Source organism: Cuculus canorus, chromosome Z (genome assembly GCF_017976375.1).
Source record: "Cuculus canorus isolate bCucCan1 chromosome Z, bCucCan1.pri, whole genome shotgun sequence".
Lineage (NCBI taxonomy): Eukaryota > Metazoa > Chordata > Aves > Cuculiformes > Cuculidae > Cuculus > Cuculus canorus.
In genome coordinates, this window is record NC_071441.1 from 12,352,049 (window position 1) to 12,374,663 (window position 22,615).

Below are 22,615 nucleotides of genomic sequence, written 5' to 3' on the forward strand. Positions count from 1 at the left end.
GTAAGGTGTTTCTACCTTGAGGGTTATTTGTCACTGGTTGCCTAAAGCACCTGTTAGTGTTTGTGCAAAACAAGTAGGAAAGCTGTGATCTGAGCCAGTCGAGGTCCTAATGCGTGGTTATCTTGGATGCCTCCAAATACTCTGGTCTGTTTTCTTTGTGAGTTTGCTGTACTCTCCTGCAGACTGGACCTAGCGATGTGAATGCCTTGGAAGCCTGGAGGTTTCATGCTGATGGAGCCTCATTAGTACTTAGCAGGTATTGTTAGAGCTCGCTCTTAGCTGTTGTCTTCTGATATAAGCTTAAGGTTATCTGATTCAATGTAACAGTTTCTGGTGAGTTTAAGGTAACGTTGGTTGCTGTGAATTTGTTGTTCTTGCTTGATTCTGTAACTGCTGTCTTCTGTTCAGTGTACAGCTGCTTTGTCTCTAGAGCAGAATGACGTGAAATGGCCACGTGGTGGTAGTGTGTATTCCTCTCCTTGTGCACACATATCCTACTTGCTGTGTTACTGCCTCTGATTGCTTGGTTTGGAAGTCTACAGTCAGTTTGTGACTGTAATGGCTTCCTACCACTGGCATGCATTCTTCTGCGCATTTCAACAGAGACAGCTTAACAGGTGTCAGGAAATGATGCAAGATTAATCCCTTTTTGTTGATCACTTTTGTGATGATTATGGGGCTATTTCTTTTATAATTTTTCTAGTCTAAGTGCTCTGCTTTCAAAGTCTTGACCTTACGCCTATTTTTTCCAGAGGCACAATCACCTGACTGTCCCACTATTAGATCCAGACCTGCACTATTGTACTGTCTGGAATCATTCTGCTTATCCTAGCAGATCTGTTGCCAACCTGCATTTCTTCTGTTTGGGAGCTTGAGTACAGTGCCCTTGCATACCTTTTGTAAAGATTAAATCGTTTTTCGGTAGGAGGAAAGCACTGTGGGAAAGGAAAGAAGCATGCAGCCACAGACAGACGGTCTTATAAAACCCCAGGTTTCAGAATATGGTTTGATCCTTGTGGCCTTTCTTTTTGATTGTCTTGAGTGCTGTTGTTCCATATTTCTGCGGCTAGCTAAAATGGTAGAGAAAGCTCTAAGGACTTGAGGCTTTAATATGACTCTTGCCTATATTACTCTTTTCTCCTTCTTATTTGCATCTCCTTGTTGTCTTTCTGTTAAGGGTAAATGGACAGATTTATGCAGTACAGTGCACTGGAGTCTGTTTGGTAGGAGGGACAGACTGGCACCAGTGACTGCTGAGTGAAGAAGGGAGTGTGTGACATGTGAAAGCTGGTTATAGTGCAATCCTGCTGTGACTGTGCTGACTTCCTGAAGAGTTCATTGTTCTGTGATTGTATTGGTGCTTGCTCCTTATCCCAAAACAAGGAAACTCTATTCCTCTTGGAAAAGTTTTGATTTGAAATCTATTTTAGGATTTTTTGAGGACACATTTATGATGATTTTATTATGGGCAGATTCTGCTTTTATTGGAAATAAATAAACTATAGTTCCGGTTATGGGTAATGCCTTTGAATTAAGCTACTACCTGTGCTCCCCACAGTTTTTTTCTAGATACTACAGATTTGACATATTATGCACTACTTGAATCTGTTCCTTATGTTTTTGTGCGTGATTTCATGTTTAATTAGATAGTCTCTCTGACCACAGTGACTTCTAATCCCTCTGAAAGTAAGTTCTGCCTTTGTTGGAGACAACACTTATCCTTTCTGTAGGTCCAGACACTAATTTTGAACGTCTTCAAGTAGATGAGCTGGGCGGTTTTGTTAGTTTAAATTGTTCTACTTCTGTGAAGGTAGTACTAGTGTCAGAGATTTAATATGCCTTATTAAATTCGTTACAACTTTCTGAAAAAATCCTGAAGTTATGCAAGCATGCTCTTCTCATTTTTCTTTTAATTTCCATTAATTCCATATTTTTTCTGAATTTCCTTTAGAATTGGGTGCAAGAGATGTCTAATATAAGAGATAATGAACACAACAATTAAAAGTGGAGAAGAAATGAAACAACTTTGAAGACAGGGTGCTATAACATCGATTAAAATAGGATAAAAAGCAGTGTTTTGTACTGTGTTACACATACAAACTAATCTCCCCAAAGTATATGTCTTTCACAGCCTCATAACCTTAAAGTTACTATTTCGACACATGTACAGCTTTTCTTTTTTTTTAAAAAAAATAAATTATTTCTTATCTAGTAGGGATAGGATTGACTTAAATTTTTTGTACCTTTGCCTTAAACAGAATGTTGGCTTTGAGAGCTCAGGGAAGAAGCAACAGGGAGGAAAAAGTAACACAGTGGTAAGTACTTTATTTTTTTCTTTCCTCTGAAGCAGCTGCACAATATATTAAAATAGAAATCCTCTTTATTCATATGTCTTAATAATTGCCTCCAAAGCACTTAAATTTTATTCTGCGTCATCTCTCATTTTGCTTTGGAGGCTTTTTTCCCCACCAGTTACAAGTATCTGTTGAAGACCCAAGTGGATGGTATATGTGTATATGTAATTGTGTGCAAATATAGAAAGTGGAATATATAGGAGCTCAGTGTTCATTATTAAATATTTCAGCTTGTGGAGCTTTAGCATTTTTTTTTTTTTTTTTAGTTCTTAGGAAAAAGCATATTTTTAAAAATGTGGGTAGAAGATGCTTGAAAAAATGCTTTGAATGTTTGTTGGACCTCTTACAGTCCTTCTTTCAGGTTTGCTGATCTAAAGCCTAGACGGACATCACATTGTGTCATTTCTCTGTTATTGGTGCATGATCATTCTTCATCACGTGTCATTTCTCTGTTACTGGTGCGTGATCATTCTTTTAAGTAGAGAGCATACTAAAGAACAGGAAAAGTATTAAGCCAAATAAAGTTCATTTTTTTTATTCAAAGCTCTGTGGAAAAGTGCAATACATGTTCAGAATCAGCTTTTTTCTTTGTTAAATGTTGCCAGTGCAGATGGCAGCGAGTCTTTTGCCTCATTATTGTAAGGATTTCTAGAGGCAAGTATTTCTCATGAATAAAAAATGCCCAATAGAATATTTTGTCTTCCAAACTTCTCTATGAATTGCTGTGGAGGAGTTACTGCATTTCCCTCTTTCCCCCACCAAAAAAAAACCCAAACGCCAACACCACAACATATGACAGCAGCTTCCATCTGCTCTGATTTTATTATTAGCGCTGCTCAGACTGTGGAAATGCTAATAAATATTGATGCTTCAATGACTGTAATCTTGAGATTTACTATAAAATACGAGTTTAAAACATACTAAATCTTTTGTGTATTTTATCTGACATTGCTACAGACAGTATCTACTTAAGACAGAAGCATGTGAACATGCTCACTTTTTCCAGCCTTTTGTGTAGTCTACAAGGCTATGTGCTTTGTGTGCTTTGGCGGAGCTCTCAGCCTCAGCTGTGCTTACTGCGCCATAAGGGCGAGTGAGTAGCAGTGCCTCTTCCCTTCCCCCATGCTGGTTCATTTCTTTTGACTATGTTATTACAACTGGAGGAATTAAGATAGTATCACTTACTTTCTGCTTGAATAGATGACAGTATGTGATATGCAGCATTTACTCGTGCAGTAGATCAAGACATAATCTCTTGAAGCTGTAAATCTGAAGCATTAGGGGTTTAAAATATGGTTTCATACTTCTTCCAGAGGCTTACTATCTTTTAGTCTGGTTGCTCTGTGTATTTAATTTTCGTTGTTTTATTTGTATAAAAAGTCAGGAACTTGTGCTGTTTGTTTCCATCGATCTTTTTCACAGTGACCGTGAAAGAAAATAGAATTATTTATTTAGAAATTGGTGGATTCTATAAGCAAAGCAGTTCTGTAAGGAGCCTGATGCAGCTGGCTGTACCAAATAGCTGTTATTTCTAGCTGCACGGTAGCCATGATTATCTCTACTACACATAAAAAAAAAAAATAAAATAAGATAAATGGGATATAGTGGTTAGTGGGATATGGAGTTCAGTTTCCTATTGGGTAACTATTTCATATTCCTAGCTTTTCATTAACTCAAAAAGTGAGAAACATGAAATCTCAAAACTTGTCAGTTTCAAAATGTAGAGGAATTTGTTAACCATTTGAAAACAGCAGTGTTGAAATACTGAAGTATCAATGTCATGGCTTCTTAAAAAGCCCGAGTTTTTGGATATTCCGTGAAGGTTTGAGGAGCTCCTACAATTTCTTTCAGACTTCAGTTTGTCGTAGTCGATACCGTTGAATTTATATGGCTTTTTTTTAATTTGAGGAGGAGGAGTTGAGGGCAGTGTTTTTAAAAAAACATTTTTTCCTCTGTTTTATTAATAACACTACAAATACTTACCCAGAGAATCGAAGTCAAGTTGAACATCAGAGACAATGCTCATTAGCAGATCTATGCTTATGTCAGTACCGTTGTTAGTAGTATGCAATTGGAAACGGTTCTTTAGATGAAATGTTAGAGTGGCACTCGGACGGTTAGGCTGTCCAGGTGGAAGTTCAGTTTCTAGGACTGCCTCAGGAAGAGAGCCAAAAGAAGTGTGTGATAACTAAGTTGCGACTATCTGGGCTGTGTTTATGTAGTAATGGGAGATGTGTTTGTTACTGCATAGTTGTTATGTAGTGTTAATATAAAAAGGCAACATAAATACTAAAAAAGCCAACGTTACAGTTGTTCAGGTGTCTGAACATTTTTTAATGTTTTTTTTTAGTGTAAACTTAGTCTGTAATTTTCCTCATAGTCTTTTTTTTGCCAAGAATGTTTATGTAACAGATCTTGCCTTCCATAACGGATCTGTACTCTCATATACCTGTGCCTTGCTGATAACTTAGTCAAGGATTATAGCGGAGTATTACTGCATTTTAGTTAAAGGTTGTGCTTAAAGTATAATATTTTATTATGTAGGTATTTGCCAAAAAATATTTTTTTGCTAGTTTTCTCAGTTTAAAAGTAATACTTTTGCTGTTTAGTTTTCATGAAGACAGTCTGGTTTTGGCATGAGAAGACCAACTACTGGCTGCTCTGTTGTATTGCTACTTTTTAACAGTCATGAGTAGAAATAAATATTCCGAAGATTTCTTTTGATGTATATTTACCATGGCTTTTACTTGTCATAATAGCTCTTTGTTTGTTTTAGCGTGGTCAGTTTAGATGAATTTTTAAGCTGGAAAACAGCTTTTGACAACAAATATATATTTTTGAAACAAGTATAGATAGATACTTTGAATAATGCAGGAAAATGTTGCTGAACCAAGAAAATGTTATTGATGCCATGAACACCATTATAACTAATTAAAGATGTTTTATAATGGTTTGATAAAGTGCTTCAGATCTTAATTTTGTAAAGGATTTCTGAATGTTTTCAAACAAAACAAAATAGGAATAGTTACCTGAAATTATGGTGCTGCCTTAGCCCTTGGAGATGAGTGGGTATTTTGTTTCTTTGTGGTTTTTTTTTTCCCCTCAAATATACATGTGCATTGAGAGCTTGGAAAGCAGTTAATCTCAAAACAAGCTTTGTGTTTTATTACCACCTTAGAGTTTTGTATTTCAGCAAGCTAGGAGTACAGTATCGCTTGACTTGCTTATATTTTAACAATTATTGAATCAGTAAAAGCAAAACTAATTTCTGCCCTCTTTGTTACCTTTATTTTTCTCAAAGAAATGTAGAAAGCATACTTCATGTTTTTGCGTTTAACAACTGGTTGTTATTTACAGTTTTTACTAACAAATGCCTCCTACTATTGTTACCGTTCACCACTGTAGTTTCATGAGATATGTCTTTTATTTTTTTTTGCTCTGAATGCTATAAGTGAACAAGTACAACGTGTTTTTTTGGTATTCCTTGCCAGTGTGAGGATATGCATCCATGGATGCACTTAAGCATTGTTTTTGTATTGGGAGCAGGGAGGCTCAGGCTATAGCTTCACATTAAAATGGTGAAATGGTTTCAAAACCCCTATTATTTCCTACCATGTGTTCTCTCCTCCAGAGTGCAGAACTGTAGATCATTGGTTTGTGCTGACCAGTGTTTGCCAGTCTCATTCAGTGAAATGAATGACATAATCAATTCAGTTTTGCTGGTTTTTTTTTTTTCCAGAAGAGGCAGAAAGAAATAGCTTGGAGTGGGGGAGGGGGAATTGAAAGTACCGTAACTTGGCATTGTCGTCAAATAAGGCTTTGACATGTCAGCCAGAGGCTGCCAGTACCACTTAAAAAGAGTCAGTCTCTTCACAGTACATGCTGTCTTTTCATATTTCAGCTCCTTGTCAGTGGCCACCAGTTGTGAGCCATACTTCCCCCTCTTAAATAGAACATGAAAAATGATTGCAGAGAAACAAACTTCCAGGCTAGGGTTTGCAAAGTGCTAGTTGCTGTCTGTTAGATTAAGACCTCGCCATTCTCATCCAAGAAGACTGGATTGATTTTAGGGGAAGCCTGAACTAACCCTTAGCACCACTCTCCACCCGCACCAGCTTCTTTATATGAATTGCTGGTGAGCAAGAGTTGCCAAGTCATTTCTGAGGTTATAGAATGAAGGATAATTGTGTTCTTTACTGTAAGAGCCAAGAATGTTTTGTGTTCCTTAAAGTTCTAAGATATTTACAGTTTCCCCAAATTCATGAGGACTAGTGCTGTTGTTAAAAAGAAGAAATTAATTTAAATTGTTTTGAGAGACTTGTGATACTTGCAGCCTCTATCATCGATGAGCCAAAAAGCCTGTGTCTAGGTATCTTGTGTGGTGTGTGTAGCTGCTCTAGGAAGAGGAAAAACTGTTAACATCTCTAAAGACAGACTGGTTCATGTTTTTATTTCCCGTGTAGGAAGCCTCATTTCCTACCGTTTTTTTTTTTTAATGTAGAAGAATAAATCAATTCTTTTGGTGGTTTGTTTTTGTGTGATTTTGGGTTTTTTTTGCATTTTGTTTTTTTAGTGGATTAAATAAGATCTTTAATAAATAACGGGTTTCTTCTTTGTAATTTTTTGTTTCAATAGGTATATGTTGGGGCTTCTGTCAGTTGGCCAAATAAGCTGCCTTATGTTGCGTGTTATATTACATGCTCCCTACCACAGTCTTTCTCTTTCCCTTGTTTGCACATCGTCAGCTCCATAATTATGAACTTGTTTATAGATAGTGGAGAGGGCTAAAAAGAACCTGACTTGATGTTTTTGTGCCTAGTTGTGCCTTTCCATATAAACATCTAATAGCTGTTTTCATTTTCAGCTCTGCTGCTGATATAACTGGTAAACACCCTTTCGAAAGGCTTAAGAGTGAGGAAAGTGCTTTCACCAGCTTTGAGCATGAGCGGTCACATCCTGTTAGCATCAGGCAGGAAACTTAAGAAACTGATGGTACAATTAAATTATTACAGATTAACAGAGGTTGGGAAGAAAACTACTGTGAACTTAAGTTCTCCTTATAACTAGCTTGAGTCCAGAATTTTCAAAGAAATGTGATATCTGGGAGCTGCATGGGGTTTTTTGTTTGGGTTTTCTTGTTTGGGTTTTGTTGTTTGTTTTTTTAAATGCTCATCAAAACATAGGTAGACAGACAGTTAAACAAAAATGTCCCATGAGGTTTTGGCAAATCTACAAGTGCTGTTGCGCTGCTAGGTACTTGGATGATGAGCATGTGCGGGGAATCATCAAAGACTTCCAGAATAGTGATGTTTCACTGGATGGTGCTGTCTCTTCTGGATTAATATTTAGCGTGTATCAGAGCTTGCTGTTGTTGATCTTGCTGTCTTTCATTTGTCATGGTCTTTCAAAGTGGTGATTTGTTTTTTTTTGCTTCCAGTGATTTCATGCTATTCAGTAAAAATGTTTAACTGTTTATAGACTGTATGAGGTTTGTGTGGCAGGGTTTAGGTAGCAGGGGAGCTGCAGGTGGCTTCTGTGAGAAGATCCCAGAACTATTCACTTGTCAGGTGGAGGCAGTTCCAGCTGCCTCCCCGAGGGCCTCAGTACTGAGCAAAGCAGAGTCAGGAACTAGCATTTGTAGCACCTCTGCGTTAACATATTTAAGAAGGTGTAAAAACCTACTGCACAACAGCAGCCAGGAGAGATGAGTGAGACTATGCAAGAGAAAAAACTGCAGACATACAGAAGGAGGAGGAGGTATTCAGGCAGCGGAGCAGAGATTCCTCTGCAGCTCATGGTGAAGACCATGTTGAGGCAGGCTGTCCTGTGCAGCCCATGAGGGTTAGTAGTGGAGCAGATACCCACTTGCGGCCCATGGAGGACCCCATACTAAAAGGGGACTTTGAACCTGTGCAAAGGTGCCCACACTGGAGCAGGTTGCTGGCAGGAGCTGTGAGCCTTTGGAGAGAAGCTCACACTGGAGCAGGCTACTGGCCAGACTTGTGACCCCATGGGGGACGCATGCTGGAGCAGTCTGTTCATAAGCATTTACACCATGGACAGGACCCATGATGAAGTAGTTGATCAAGACCTGTGTTCTGTGGGAGGGATCTGCATTGGTGAAGTTCATGGAGGACTGTCTTCTGTGGGAGGGACCCTATGCTGGAGCAGGATAAGATGATGAAGAGTAAGGAGCAGCAGAGACGATATGAGATGAATGGACCGCAAATCACAGTTTCCCCTTTCGCTGTAAACCAGCCTGTGTTACTTAGGTGGAGGATGTAGAGAAGTGAGGAGTGGCGGAGTGGTTTGATGGGTACTTAGTAGCTGGTCAAGGCCAACCCACCACAAGGATACTTGTGGTTACAGTGTAGATCTCATGGAATTAAAGTCTTTGCTTTGCCCTGGGTTCTTCAATGATTTTTTACTGGATATTGATTAGTTACACAGGATTCTCTGCTTGTTACTTCACTGGCTTTTAGAATGTGTCAGCAGGTGCTTAAATAGCAGAGGGTTGATAATGGTAGTTCAATCACAGGCTGGTAGTAGATGTGTTGTCTGCTGTTTGATCAGTTAGGGAGGGGGAAATGTGTATCTGAAAGCAGAGAACCCTAAATTTAAGAATTGAAGGGTTGATTTTTAAATCTCTTTAATTGGTTATTGTGGCGTTCTTGAGCTGAAGTGGCATAATACTCCTTCGGCCTTGCTTATCAATTCTGAAACTTTAAAGTGGTCCAAGTAGTTCATGGCCATAAATAGGGTAGACTGTGTAAACTCTTATCTGTACACCTAGATAGGCAGTTACAAGGCAGAAAAAAATAAGATGAATTTTTGACATAGGTTATAGTAAATAGATTGTGTATGGTTTCTTCAGTTGAGAACTCTTACCTTCCTCTCTTTTTTATCCTACTGGTTAAGCACTACCATTATGCCATACTTGTATACTCCATTGTCCTTATGTCAGAAAACACTTAACTTTTCTCACAAATTTGAGACTTAACAGAATAATTGGCCTTCACCACCACTGAATCCCCAGAGAAAAAAACTTTCTCCATAGTAATTGCTACCTTTGTGGTGTAAGGAGTTTAATAGATAAGATTTTCTTTTGACTGATTTTGTGTAGTTACTTCCTAATGCTATCACCATTAACATATATGGATGAGTGAAGATTATACACTGAAATACAAATTTCTGTGTAGTTTAAACCAGTTGTCAATTTAAACTAGATATTATTTTAATACTTTTTGGAGTGGTAGATTAGGGCTTCACAAACAGAACACTACTAATTCACCCTTACGCCTTCCATCATCTTGTTACTTTAAGAAGTAAAAAAACCACCAAACATAATAAAGGAAACAAAAAAATCCCCACAACAAAAAAAAACTAACTATAAGAAGATAAAGACTTTAATAGTTTAGCATAGTTGCGGGTTTCCTGAGTGTCCTCCCCTCAGTTCCTTACTAGATCTTCTTCTTAAAATTTTGGAGTTGTTAAGTGGTAGAGAAAAATAAACCATCGTAGTGTTGTAGGTCTGCAAAGCAATTTTAGGTTTTTTTTATTTGATGCCTTCAGATGATTTGATGTTTTGGTGCCAGGGGAGATAATGGAGAAGGTGTTCTGTGTAAGAAGGCGCAAGCATGGATGCCTTGCATAGAGCTCTAAGGCTCTCCATCCCCAAGTGTTACAAATCAGGAAAGAGAGGCAAGAGACAAGCATGGCTGAGTCGAGACCTGCTGGTCAAACTACAGGGCAGGAAGGAACTGCACAGGCAGGGCAAGCAGGACCAGAGAACCTGGGAAGAGTTTAGGGATGCTGCCTGTTATCATATGCATACTGTGAAAGTACTTGGCAGGCTAGCTGCTCATGGAGAGAAGTGCAAGTGCATGACTTGTTTTCTCTTGTAAGACGAGGGATTTCACAGCCTGTGATTTCCTATAGCACAGCAGCCATGATGTTTTTTCTCCCTATGTTACTAACATACTATTTGAAAGTTGAAGTGCAGTCCACTAATTGTGTCCGAAAGACCTTCTTTGCACTTGGAGGCAAAAGTTCCATGTCACCAATCCGAAGTTGAAATTTAATTTCTGCAATTCAAAAAAATGGAGATTAAAAAAGCATGTTTTATTTTGGAAAGTTGGCAGTTTGAGCAAAAAATCCTTAGTGCTGTTTTGGAAAAGTATGTTTTTCTAGACCAGTTTCCTGAGGTAATGATGCTTACAGGATTGTGTTTTCTATCTGCCCATGTTGATCCTTCCTGAAAAACTGTTGTGTGTCATCTGATTTCAGCCAAACCTGAAACTTGAAGTGACATTTTGAAGATGATGGTTTCCAGATTTTGTGAAAATTGTTGGTAATTAGGGGGAAGAGACCTAAACTTGTGCTCTTGCTGAGGAGAAAAGAGGAATAACATGGCTGGTCTACACTGTCAGTAATTAGCTGGTCAGTTTGCACCACTTAGGATTGCCAGCTCATGCTGAGTGGGAATACTGTAATGATTGAATTTAAAAGAAGAAACATATATTTCCATAGCAAGGTCCATTATGTATAGAAAGATGGGTTGAATTTTTCCAGACTGAATGGAGTTGCAAAAATAAGTCACTTCTTTATCTGTGCACTTGGAACTTTTCCTGTTAAACTGTAGATGGAACAGTTGTTAGAAACCTTGCTGGTTCCTTTTGTTGTATTCTATCTTTAAATAAGGAATTTGAAATTGAGGTATATGAATTTAATCTTATCCCAGAAAAACCCCAAATTTTCCTATAGCTTCTTTTTAGTGCTCTGTAGAGGATGGATTTACTTGTACTAAGCAAAAATATGATCTCAGTAACCTTTATAAAGGTACAGATAAGCTGTTTTGTAAAAATGCAGTTGACACTTCAGAACTGTTGCTTCAAAATTCTCTGCTTCTCTGCAATGTAGGGCTGTGTTAGCAATTACAAGTCGGAATCTAAATTATTACTCCATCTTCTGGGGTCTGTAGGTGTTTCAACCACAATTAATGCCAGTACAGATCTGTTATGTTTAAAAGTAAATAAACTTTCTCTCTCATATATGCGTATACATACACAGACATATGCAGGTATTGACACTTCTTTCTTTAAGTATTTTCAGCCAGGGGATGTTTGAGAAGCTGTCCATGTAAGTATTTCTGAAGTTGTCTTAGTTTTTAAATTGACCAATTTCTGTTTTACAGTGCCTGAAAATGACAACAAAGCGGAATTTGTTTGTGCGGCTGGTGGCATGCCGCTGCCTGCGTGGAGAGGAGGAAACAGTCACTACTCTTGATTATTCTCACTGCAGCCTGGAACAGGTGCCTAAGGAGATTTTTACTTTTGAAAAGACCTTGGAAGAACTCTATTTAGATGCTAATCAGATTGAAGAGCTTCCAAAGGTATGTTTAGTGGTTTTCTTATTGGTTACATTTATGAACTCTGTTACTTCATAAGCATTATAGAAGCTGATAACAGCTAGCTTCCCATTTCAGCTCATAGACTGCAGTTTGCTTAATATTCCTAAGTAAACGTTGGTCTCAGAAGCAGCCTTAGTAGAAGGAATGTATATGTGTTCCAGCTTGACTAGCTTGCTGCATGAATTGGGATGAAACTTCTTAAGCAACTGATCCCAACCAAGAGAGATACATAGTGGAAGAAGCAGGCTAATTTATTTGTGTGTGTCAATGTCTGCTCAAACTGACTAATCTTATTCAACAAGTTGTGGCATTATTTTGAATCTCTGACCTACAAGGATTAGAAGAAGCAGGATTACTGTCTTGTTCAAAACTCCGTGCCACGAAAGATGAGTATCTATTCACTTGAAGTCCTGCTTTCTTCTTCAGTATGTGACTGAAGAGGCTTTCTAAAGTATCTCAAATTACTGAAGCTCAAAAACTAGAGACCTGGAATGCCATTTTGATTACCTCTTTATCATAGAAATTAATATCTGGCTTTTGTTCTTAAGTCTGAAGGCAAACTACATGCTGAATTAACAGTATACTAGAGTAAAGGATGAAAATTTGTGCCAGTGAGACTTTTGAGAATTACAAAGTGAATTACATGCCTGTTTCTATTAGTAGGTCCTATCTTGGTGTAATTAAAAACTCAGTGGCTAGGTGAAAGGATTAATATTTAAAATTGTTTTGTCACCATTATTTGCAAATCTTCATTGTCACACAGGGCAATTATAGAATGCTATGGTAGATTTTTGTAAAGTTATAATAATATATGGCTATAATAACTTCAGGTTTTGCTGCTTGGATTTTTTGAAAGATAAGTGAAACAAATAAGGAACTAAAACAATTTTACGATAGTAACTTGACAGTTGTCAGAAGCCCTGGGTTCCAGTAAAGTTGACTTAAACCAGTTGACTGGTCCAGCCTTAAATGCTCCTGAGAAGCCATCAGTGAAAATCTATATTTGTTCGTGGAATAGAACTGGTTTTTGGTTTTTGGTTTTTTTTTTTTTTAAAGCTTCCATTATTTTATTTTCGTCTCTTCCCAAGCACATACTTCTTTACCTTAGACTTAATCACTTTAGGCTTTAGTAGCTTGCTTTTAAAGATTCTGTATCAGCCTGTCATTTTTTTCCCCCAGATGATTTCAGAGCTTCACTCCTCTTTTTCTATACTGAAGAATACAGTTGAGTGCTTAAACAGAGTAAAATTCCGTTCTTAGCCAAAAAGAGAGATGTCTTCTGAGTTCTTCTGGCATTAAATTCCTACATCCCAAATTGTAAGAATTACGCAAGTGTCTTTCTCCCAAACTCATAATTCCCTTAAAAAAAAAAAAAAAATCCTTTTAATAATGTTAAAGGAATAAAGACTGTGCTGTAGTTATCAAATGAAAGCATGTTGGCATTTTGGACCAGAAGAAGCTTTTAGTCTGCTTTGTCTTCCTTTTTTGTTACATGCCATTTGATTTTCCTGGTTCCTATATTAAACCAGCTTTTGATACTCTAGTGCACTGAGAGGTGGGCAGTCTACCACTTGCTTTGGTCTAGTCTAAGTTTAAATTAGCCAGACTAAAAGGAAAAGACTAAGAACTCCTTGACTGTTTGTTTCTTTTTGCTTTTCTTTGCTGGACTGCAGGGGCGCATAATAGCCTTGCTTTGTGTTAATGTCCTTGCACGTTATAATAAGTCATCCTTATGGGCTTACTTTTGAGAGGCTAAGGTTTTTTTTCCCCAGCTTTTATGTAATTTTGGTCATTAATTTTTACTGCCCTTTCAAAATAAAACAAAACGTATACAAATTAAAATACTGTGAGATATTTGGGAGTAGTAAAGATACAGTAATTTTTTTTTTATTTAATCATTTGGTAGAAATTGTAATCTGAAAACTGTCCTTAGAAGATCCATAAGGGAAAGCCTGTAAAATTGAAATTCTTGTACCTGATTTGGAGCCAGAGTTTCAAGCTGTGTATGCTTTTACCCTAACTCAAGCTTTTATTTAGCCTGTTAATGTTGCAAAAGGCTTCTAATTAAGATATCTCAGATGAAGAGTGCAGTACTTATTAGGCTGTCGCCAGCTTTCCAAAGCCTAGTTAAGACATTCCCGCTCTTCCCATTTCTTCTTTGCCCCTAATAGTGTGTTCTTATCTGTGTTCTACAATCTGCTACCGTTCTATGCCGCAACACAACTGGTTTGGGGCTGTCTGGTCAACCTGATTTGTGACTCCAGAGTAGTTTAAAAAAACCTGCTTCTTACAGTATAGCTCCTTAATTTAGTAGCTGACTGACCTAGGGCGCAGCACAAGAAAACTGCATTGAGAGAAAAATGCTGGTAGAGAAGTGCTCTGCTTTGCACCCAGCACTGGTGTGTAGTCTGTTTCAAAAGTGATATTTGAAGTGCTTTGCTCTTATGTGCTAAACCACATCTGAAAAGGTACCCTGTTCATCTCAGATGCTGTGGTGTGCATTTGAGCCTAAAAGCTCAAACTGCAGCAGTTTTAGTTTACTCTCTCACTTTGCTGTGTGGAGGAAACTGGATTTCTGCAGTAAAATAGTCCTTAATTATATGTCTTGTGGTGTTTCCTAACAGTAATGAACAGGCAAACATCAAAAGCGGAAGAGCAGCAACAAAAGGAACAGCCACAAAGTCAATATCATGTAAACTCTGCTTGCCCCAATTTGCCTTTAGGGATTTCGCAGTTCATTGCATTTTCTTTCACCAGACTAATTGGGGAAATTTCTAATGATTTCAAGAGTCCAGATTACTGTTTGCAGGAGTGAGTTTTGAGTATACTTGCTTGAAGTACTGAAATAAAGGAATGGCTCCAAAACACAGGAGCTCCTCAAAGTTATCCTTCCCGTATGAAATCTAACCTAACTTGCAACTCTTCAAAGCCTTAATGATATCAACTAGTTCTAACAGATGCCCATTTCTAACGAATTGGAAATATCGTCAAGTTAAAGCTAATTCTTTGAACTGTCCCTCTTGCTAGTTTTTGTCTGCTTTTGTTCTGGGGTGATATATGTAATCATTACATGAATGGGGCTTATTCAACGATCAGTGGTTGAAATAGTGGCCTATTGATTTAGAGACCCAAGACACATTAGCTGAGCTGAGCTATTGATATGGTGTTGGTTGGAATGGATTTTTTTAGTCACAGAACACTTCCTGATTTTGTACAATGTTTTCTCAGAATTCCAAAAGAAATGAACACTAAATCAAAGTATTTATGAATGATATTACCAGAAGTTGTTGGGAAAGGAATATTCATCATAAATAGTTCTGGTTAACTTTTTTCGACTATTTCTTTACATTTTGTGTGTGTGTGTGCCACATGTAAGCTTCCTACATAACATTTGAGGATTTTTCTTCCATTATAATAATATTACTTACCCTGTTTTGTCAATTTGTAAAGGTTTTGGGTAAGAATCTCAATGTACTTTGCATATAGGAAGTGTTCTTGCTCCGACCTAATATTTGATGCAAATTACAGTGCATGTATACAGAAGAGATTATTCTGTGTTCTGTATCTTTAGGTCAAACTTTCACTAGTTTTCATCATAGTTATGTTTTTTTTGTGTTCTTGAGCTAGGAAACATGGAACAGAAAATAATATTGCGAGATTTAACAGAAGAAAACCTAAACTTTTAGTGAAGATCAATACCTACTCAAATCGTGTTTTCCAGAACTATTAGAGTTTAAAAACTCTATCTATGCTATGTTTTTTTATTTTGAAGAAACTGTAATTACCTCTGGAATAGGATGTGACATGTCTATTATGGGAAATACTTTGTGATGTTTACAGGACTGTATAACTACAGGTCACAATTTCTGACATACTGGAAGGAGGTTGTAGAAGTGTTAAGCATAGCTGTCGACTTGTTACCATTAGCAGTTTTTTTGCTTTTCTAAGCAATATAAACTTAGCTAACTTTGAATTAAACTAAAATAAAGTTTTTGTAGTCAAAGACTCTAAATAGTTTGGCCTTCAAGCTGTGAGGTCGGAAGTTTAAAGGAATCAAAACCAAAAGCTGTATAGGGGAAAGTTAGAGAAAGTTGTACTGACTTTTTTCTTTGTTTCAATAGCAACTTTTTAACTGTCAGTCTCTGCACAAGCTGAGTTTGCCAGACAATGATCTAACCACATTGCCAGCATCCATTGCAAATCTCATTAATCTCAGGGAACTGGATGTCAGCAAGAATGGTAAGTCAATTCACTTAATGTATTGGGGTGGCTAAAAGGCAAATCTCCATTTTCTGTATAAAGACACTAGTGAAAGTATAATTTCTAGGATGTACACGGCTAGTAAGTTTTAAATTACAACTCTGAACCACTGCTTAACAAAGATGCTCTTGTATTGTCTGGTTGCAATATTTAATTGTTTCTCTCAAAGTGATTGGTTTGTAGTTTGAGATTTGTTACTGAAAACTGATTTTGTGAAGTGTTTTATGTTCTATCAATACATATACCTAAATGTATTGCTCTAAGGGCTTTCCTCATGTTTCACTGTACTGAAGAGTTTGCAGATTTGTGCTGGATTATATTACATTTTGTTTCATAGGAAATTTGTTTTCATTTTATTGTAATGAGCTTTTGGAAAATTGTAGTACGACTTGGCTGTTCTTCTGCCCTGCTCGGGCGATGGTAACCTTTTTGCATGTGAAAAAAACTATGGACACTGACTGGTTCACTTGTCTGAATCTTTAAAAATCTGTCATTGTGTGTTAGTCAGCCTTTTATAAATTGTGAAGTGTTGTCAGCCAAGTATTACATACGTGAGGTTTTATAAATGGTGCTACTTTGGTAAGCTACCAGATGTGTGCAAGTGTAAGGAAACTGGAATGACTTACATTGTCATCAGACTTGTTTGTGTGGCTTGTGAGGAAAAAAAAGTTTAATTGTGCTAATTGGTGAAGATATAATAGTCTTGTCTTACTAATTCAAAGTGAAGCAAGAGGACTTCTTCAAATCGTATTTATAGATAAGAATTGATTAAATATACCAAAGATTTTACCATATTAAGTTCATTGTTTTATTCAGACAGCTAACTAATTATGACTCCACATAACTAAATTCTGCTTTATTAAGAAAGTATTCCAGTTGTTGAGGTGTTGATGTTCTCCTTGATTGTTCATTGTAGCCCAATCTGTACTTCAACTATCACTTGATTATTTCTGCCTAATGAACGCAGCATTTAGTGTCATAAATTGACCTGACTGTCACTGCTCTGTTCCTGGTACAAGTGGATTAATAGTCTTTCGTAAAGAACACTGGCCTTAAACTTTCATAGAGACAGAAAACAGAAAAAGAATCCTCTTTTTGTCCAAGACTGAACTATGGAAAGGATTAACTGTTTCCAGCACAAGCTTTCCATGCAGAAGGCTTAAAAGCAGCAAAAGGGCATTTGAGTTCTAGTGCTAGCAAATTCCTTAGCTCGTGTATTAGCTAAGACATTCCTTAGCTCATAGGCAGCTGGTCACTTCCCAGCTAGAGAGTTACTTGTCTGTCCAAATGGTGTAACCTTTAGCTACGCCTTTGGAGAGCTGCTGAAAGAGCACTTGTTCCTCTGACACATACAAAGAATCGAGGACGTGGTATGTAGCACAGGGCAGTGGTAGCTTAAGGATATGCTATCCCAGTAGACTATGAAGCCTGCTTCTCCAAGGGTTGTTCTGTTTCTAACACTTCCAGAGAAATGACAGGACACAAGCTTATTTAGGCTGTTATCATGTGCCTGTTCTCAGTTTTATCATGGTTTGTATGGCGTCTCTGCCTAGTGTTGCACACCAAAAATAGCCCCTAAGTCACATGCTTGTTTACTTCGGACAGCTTGTTTCCCAGTGTTCCTGAAAGCTCAGTAAAACTCAAAAAAAACCACGTGAGGGTCCCTGTTTATCCCTGTTGGGTCAGGTAAAAAATAGTGCTGTTTATTCTGTAATAAGTTTAGTATTATTTGAGACTTTAGTTTTGTTGCTTTAAGTGCCTTTCCCTTTCTATTTACCTATCCACTGTTGCAACAGAAAATTTTTCTCAATAGCTGCAACCGTATTCTCTTCCTATGTGTCTCCTTCTCTCTTAATAGGAATATACTGCTGTTTCCACTGCCCATGATTGTTCTCATGTCTGCCTATGATAAAGCTAAGTAAAGCTAAAACTAGTAAATCCCCTAAGAAGGGGTTTACTAGTTTTCCATGACTAGCAAAACTGACCAAAATCTCCAGTTCTTCCTTTTTCTTTGTTAGATATTGAAAGAATACAATGTGGAAGCAGGGGACTTAATAGGAAGCATGGGGATTGCTTTCTCTTAATTTATTAAAAGAAATATTACTGGGATTAATCCCCAGTCATAGTGCAGGATGATGAGAGATGCCAAATTCTAAAATAATTTAGTTTGGTTTTCAGATTCCTGTGATTGTGGCAAATGAAGGTGGTGGTTCCTGTACTTCTTTTTCAGTATTGATATGCTGTATTTTCTTCCAACGTGGATGAAGCTACACCATATAGTGTAGACGCCTTTAGACAAATATGCTTTTAGTTTTAAGGAGGGCACATTAGGAGGGTAGTTAGACTTCAGTTTTTGAATACTGTTGTACATGAAATATGGTAGGATTTTCCTGTAAGATAGTTAAGCAGTTTGTGGCATAGCCGTAATCAAATATATTGACTGAATAGAAGTATTTTAATTTTCTACAGTGCTGATACAAAATGAAGAATAAAGTTTGAGTTTTCAGATGTGTTCAGCTTACCACAAGAATTGCAGTCTGGCGCGTAGAGGGAAACCTGTTGCACAGGGAAGCATCCAGCTTTCTAAGTAGAACTACATACAAATTGTGTGTGTATGGGTGCATAATATTTGACATTTAGATGAAAGATCAAAGTAGCAGAAAGTCTTCAAGGTAGGAGATCTGATACATAAAAAGTGTTAGTCCAAGAAAGCAATAATTTTGATGTTTTAATAGCTCACAAAAGGCCTTGCCTTTTTCATCTCAGATTTAATTTCTAATTTCTAATTTCATATATACAATATATAAAACTGTGTAGCAGGAACATGCCAGATATACAAAAGTGGATACTTCAAAATATTTAATAATACTTAATAAAAACAAGGATTCACTTACTTAGTGCCCTGTCTCCAACAGTGACCAGAAGCAGAAGCCTGGGGAGGATTTATTGAAGCTGAATGAAGCTGGGAGAGTATGCTCTCGGTGTCCAGCACCTTCAGTTATTGAGCCTTCTTGAGCCAGAGAGGCTGGAGTTTTTATTTAGTAGTCTTTTATTTGGCTCCTCTGTCAGTATTTCTAGTCATTGCGTTAAGTGATATACATTTTGAGGCAAGTGCTGAGTACGGACATCTAACTGTTGTGTGTTCACACATACAGCATACAGAAGTCTTTGTACAAATGTTTGGTTTGGAGTGCATTATTCGTGGCTGCTGGTATAGCCTAAAGTATCAAGCTACTGCTAGATGTGCAGCAAGCATGAACAGAGTTACTTTTACTTCTGCCTTTAGTCTTGGCAAGAGGTGATAAATTCTCAAGATTTTGGAATTAGTGAGTATTTAACCTGATTCTCCAGGCTGTTTTTAATCCTTAATACCAGAGGTATTCCGTTGCTTCTTTCCAGGTTTGAGACCTTTACCTAAAGCTTGATGCTATCCTAGTTACAAAGATGGATGATCCTTGAGCAAACGGTACAATAAATGAAGAGCCTTCTTATACGGGAAATTACATCCTAGGTTGTGAAAAACATCAACAGGGGTGCCCTTTTCTCCCAGTCCTACTGAGTTGCAGCCTAAAGAGAAGTTGCAGCGTACAGAATTTAAGACCTACATAGAAAAATATATGTTTTGTTTATGAAACCAAAAGGGGGGGGGTGTCCTCTATGGCTAATTTGTTTATGGAGAGTTCTGTGGGGAAAAAAACCAAACCCACTGACCAAAAAAAACCCTACAACAGCACTCTTCACCTCTGAATCTTTCTCTTTTAGTGTTCAATAGCCTTTAGGGCACAATCATTTCCTTATGGCACCAGGATGCCAACCAGAGCCTGCATCTAGGACAATGCGGGAGACTGTGAAGGAAATATTTTTACCTCTTCTATGAAGAAGAAGAAAGCATTCACATACAGTATATAATGTCATATGTGAATGGACAGAACAGTTAATGTTACAGGTTACTAGAATCAAGTGATTGGAAAAGCTGAAGCATGCAATGAGGTGACTGCCAGGCCTTTCCTGGATGCTGTGGAAATAGGTTTGAAATTGCTCGTGCCTATGGAGTTACTGTAGTGGGAAACAGTGAGATGGTCTATTTTCCACTGCTTGCAGCTCATGAAAGAAAAAAGATTGGATTTTTTTATAATTCTGTGTTATTTAGGCCTTAGGAGGATTAAATGCAAGATTAGAAAATGAGTATCAAGACTGAAAGAAGCATGGTGTTAAGGAGGTAAGGGTATCTTCAATAGTCTTTTTAGATATTAGGGAGTGGTTCTCTTTCACTGCACTTTTACAGCAGATTTAAACATGTCAGTTTATCAGTCTGGATTGCCGGGAATATTGATGGAAAAATGCACAAACTAAACCCAAGAAAATGCACACGCACACCACCTCTGGTCATATCTGCCTGCAGAAGTATTTTTTAAAGCATTTTGTTAGCAGATGCAAATTGGACCAAAAAAGTTGCTTTTTGAGTGTACATATCTGAAATTCTCAAATAAGTATAATACAGTCTCTTCCTAGAGTCAAATGTTTATTACGCAGAAAAGGTATTGGAAAAGTAATTACGGATTTTATAGATGTAGGTTTGCATGTAAAGGCAGACTATGCTTTTATTTTTGCAAAGGACTGTGCTTTGACTGAGTCATTGAGTATCAACCAAAAGTGACTGGATAGACAACATTGAATTTGTTAGTAACCTACAGGGTAGGGGAAAAAGAGCAAAGCAACTTTAGGTGTTTATGTTACACTTCAGTTTCAGGTTACTCTGGGCACTCAGCAACACTCCAGCAATGAGGTAGACATAGTTCCAAACCATCTGAACCTTCCTAATTTTCCAAGATAGAAAACTGCTGCCAACAATCTTATTAGTGTTCCACATTTTGCAGTTTTACCCTGCCCTGACGTGTTTAGTTTTATGTAAGTTAATGTGTCAGGGGTGTCTTCGAGAAGCAATGTGATTTGCTATCCTTTTTTTTTTTTTTTTCCCCAGAGGAGAGGCATATAGGAACTTGTCTTGCTACTCACACTCTTTTTTACATTGCGTAAATAATGTAGCTAAATCAGACCTAAATATATCTTTCTTTAAAAACTGCAGTTCTTCCAAATGGCTTGAAGTTGAATGCTTGGAAGACTCTTGCTGGAGTATCCTAGCTGTGCCAGTACATGCATATAAAAGGAATAAAAAAACTAAACCCCACAAAAACCTCACTGAACTATTATCTTGTTTTCTCTAGTTACATCAGCTCTGATAATGTAGCAGTGCAAGTTATTGTTGTTGCAGAAAGTGATGAGGAGGCATTATCCATTTAAACGGGTCAGAAGGCTTAACACGCACAATAAACCAGGATTTGTTACTGTCTGAGCCTCACAGAATTGGCATGAGTTTTTAGCTTTCTGATAATTTTGAATTTCACAAGTGGTCTCAAACCAAAAATTTTAGAAGTAGTGAACTTGACTCAGGCTTCTAATGGGTTCAGAGCTGTAAAAAAGTAGTACACATCTTAATGCTGCTGCTTTTTCCATATGTGAACACTTACTCTGCAAAAGAGCTTGTTATTTTAACTGTGAATAAATATTCTATTACTATATAAATGTATGTAATTAGGTACCCACCTTGCTAACAGAGTGATCGACAAATACCTTACTAATTCTGTATTTTATTGTAAACTCAGTTATATTATAATAGTTATTACAAGGAATAAGAGTACCTTTTTCTTTAAAACTCCTTAGTAAACCTTAAAAATCTCTCTATGTAAATACTTCCTGGTGGGGTTGGATTTTTCCTGTTTCTTATATGAAAACACTGTTCAACTTCTTCCTGTTGGGTTTATGGCTCAACCAACTTTTCTGCATTATTACATGGACTATACATGTTGTCTATTTTCACTTAAAAACCTCCAAACAGTCCTCCAACTAAGATTCAATTTCCATTTTTCAATGTGTAAACTTAGGACAGGGGCGCCCGGCATATTTGTAGCTTATAATCCTGCAAATGACGGTGTCTAAGGGTAGGACAAATGGGAAATGAAATTTTAAAACTTTCAGAGTGTGGAGATTTAGGGAAAAGGCTCTGCTTATTAAGCTGGAAGTAGACACTTGTCAAGCAAGTCACTTCAAAGAAGAATCAAGATATCCAATTCAAAATATTTTAAAATGTTTTGTAGGTTTTTAAATTAGTGATTTCCTTGTTAAAGCTAAGTTTTTTTCTGGGAAGGAAATTTTTCCGCATTAAAAAAACGGTGAAAGTAGAGAATGAGAACCTATATAAATGTATTAAAATAGGTCATTTATTAAATCCATAACAAGTTTAGTGAAAAACATAGTTTATTTTTTAGTTTTATTTCTTGAGCAAGGTAGGTTTCTTCTACGGGTCTCCAAGCTTATGTATTTTTGCCTTTAGTAAGAGTGAAAGAGAAAACCAGGCTATTGTAGTACTCGTATACAAGAAGAGCGAAGTTGCAAGGACTTTCATAATTCTCATGCTCTGAGAGTGCAAGAGGAGCATGACATATATTATGGTATGACATACAGCAGGTTTCAGAAATTTTGAGACAGCTGTTTGCAGAACTAGATGAAAGTATATTTGCAGTAGTTGCTCCTT

The 22,615-nt window shown here is 37.2% G+C and overlaps 1 protein-coding gene across 7 annotated transcripts in view; it reads left to right on the top strand.

Moving 5' to 3' along the window:
• ERBIN (erbb2 interacting protein) overlaps positions 1-22,615 on the top strand; it is a 119,088-nt gene that overhangs the window by 40,757 nt on the left and 55,716 nt on the right. For all 7 annotated transcript variants that reach the window (XM_054053838.1, XM_054053835.1, XM_054053839.1 and 4 more), the window contains exons 2-4: positions 2,259-2,315; positions 11,548-11,745; positions 15,885-16,002. In XM_054053838.1, the coding sequence (XP_053909813.1) occupies positions 11,557-11,745; positions 15,885-16,002 (307 nt within the window). In that variant the 5' untranslated portion in view covers positions 2,259-2,315; positions 11,548-11,556. The remainder of the gene's footprint in view (positions 1-2,258; positions 2,316-11,547; positions 11,746-15,884; positions 16,003-22,615) is intronic.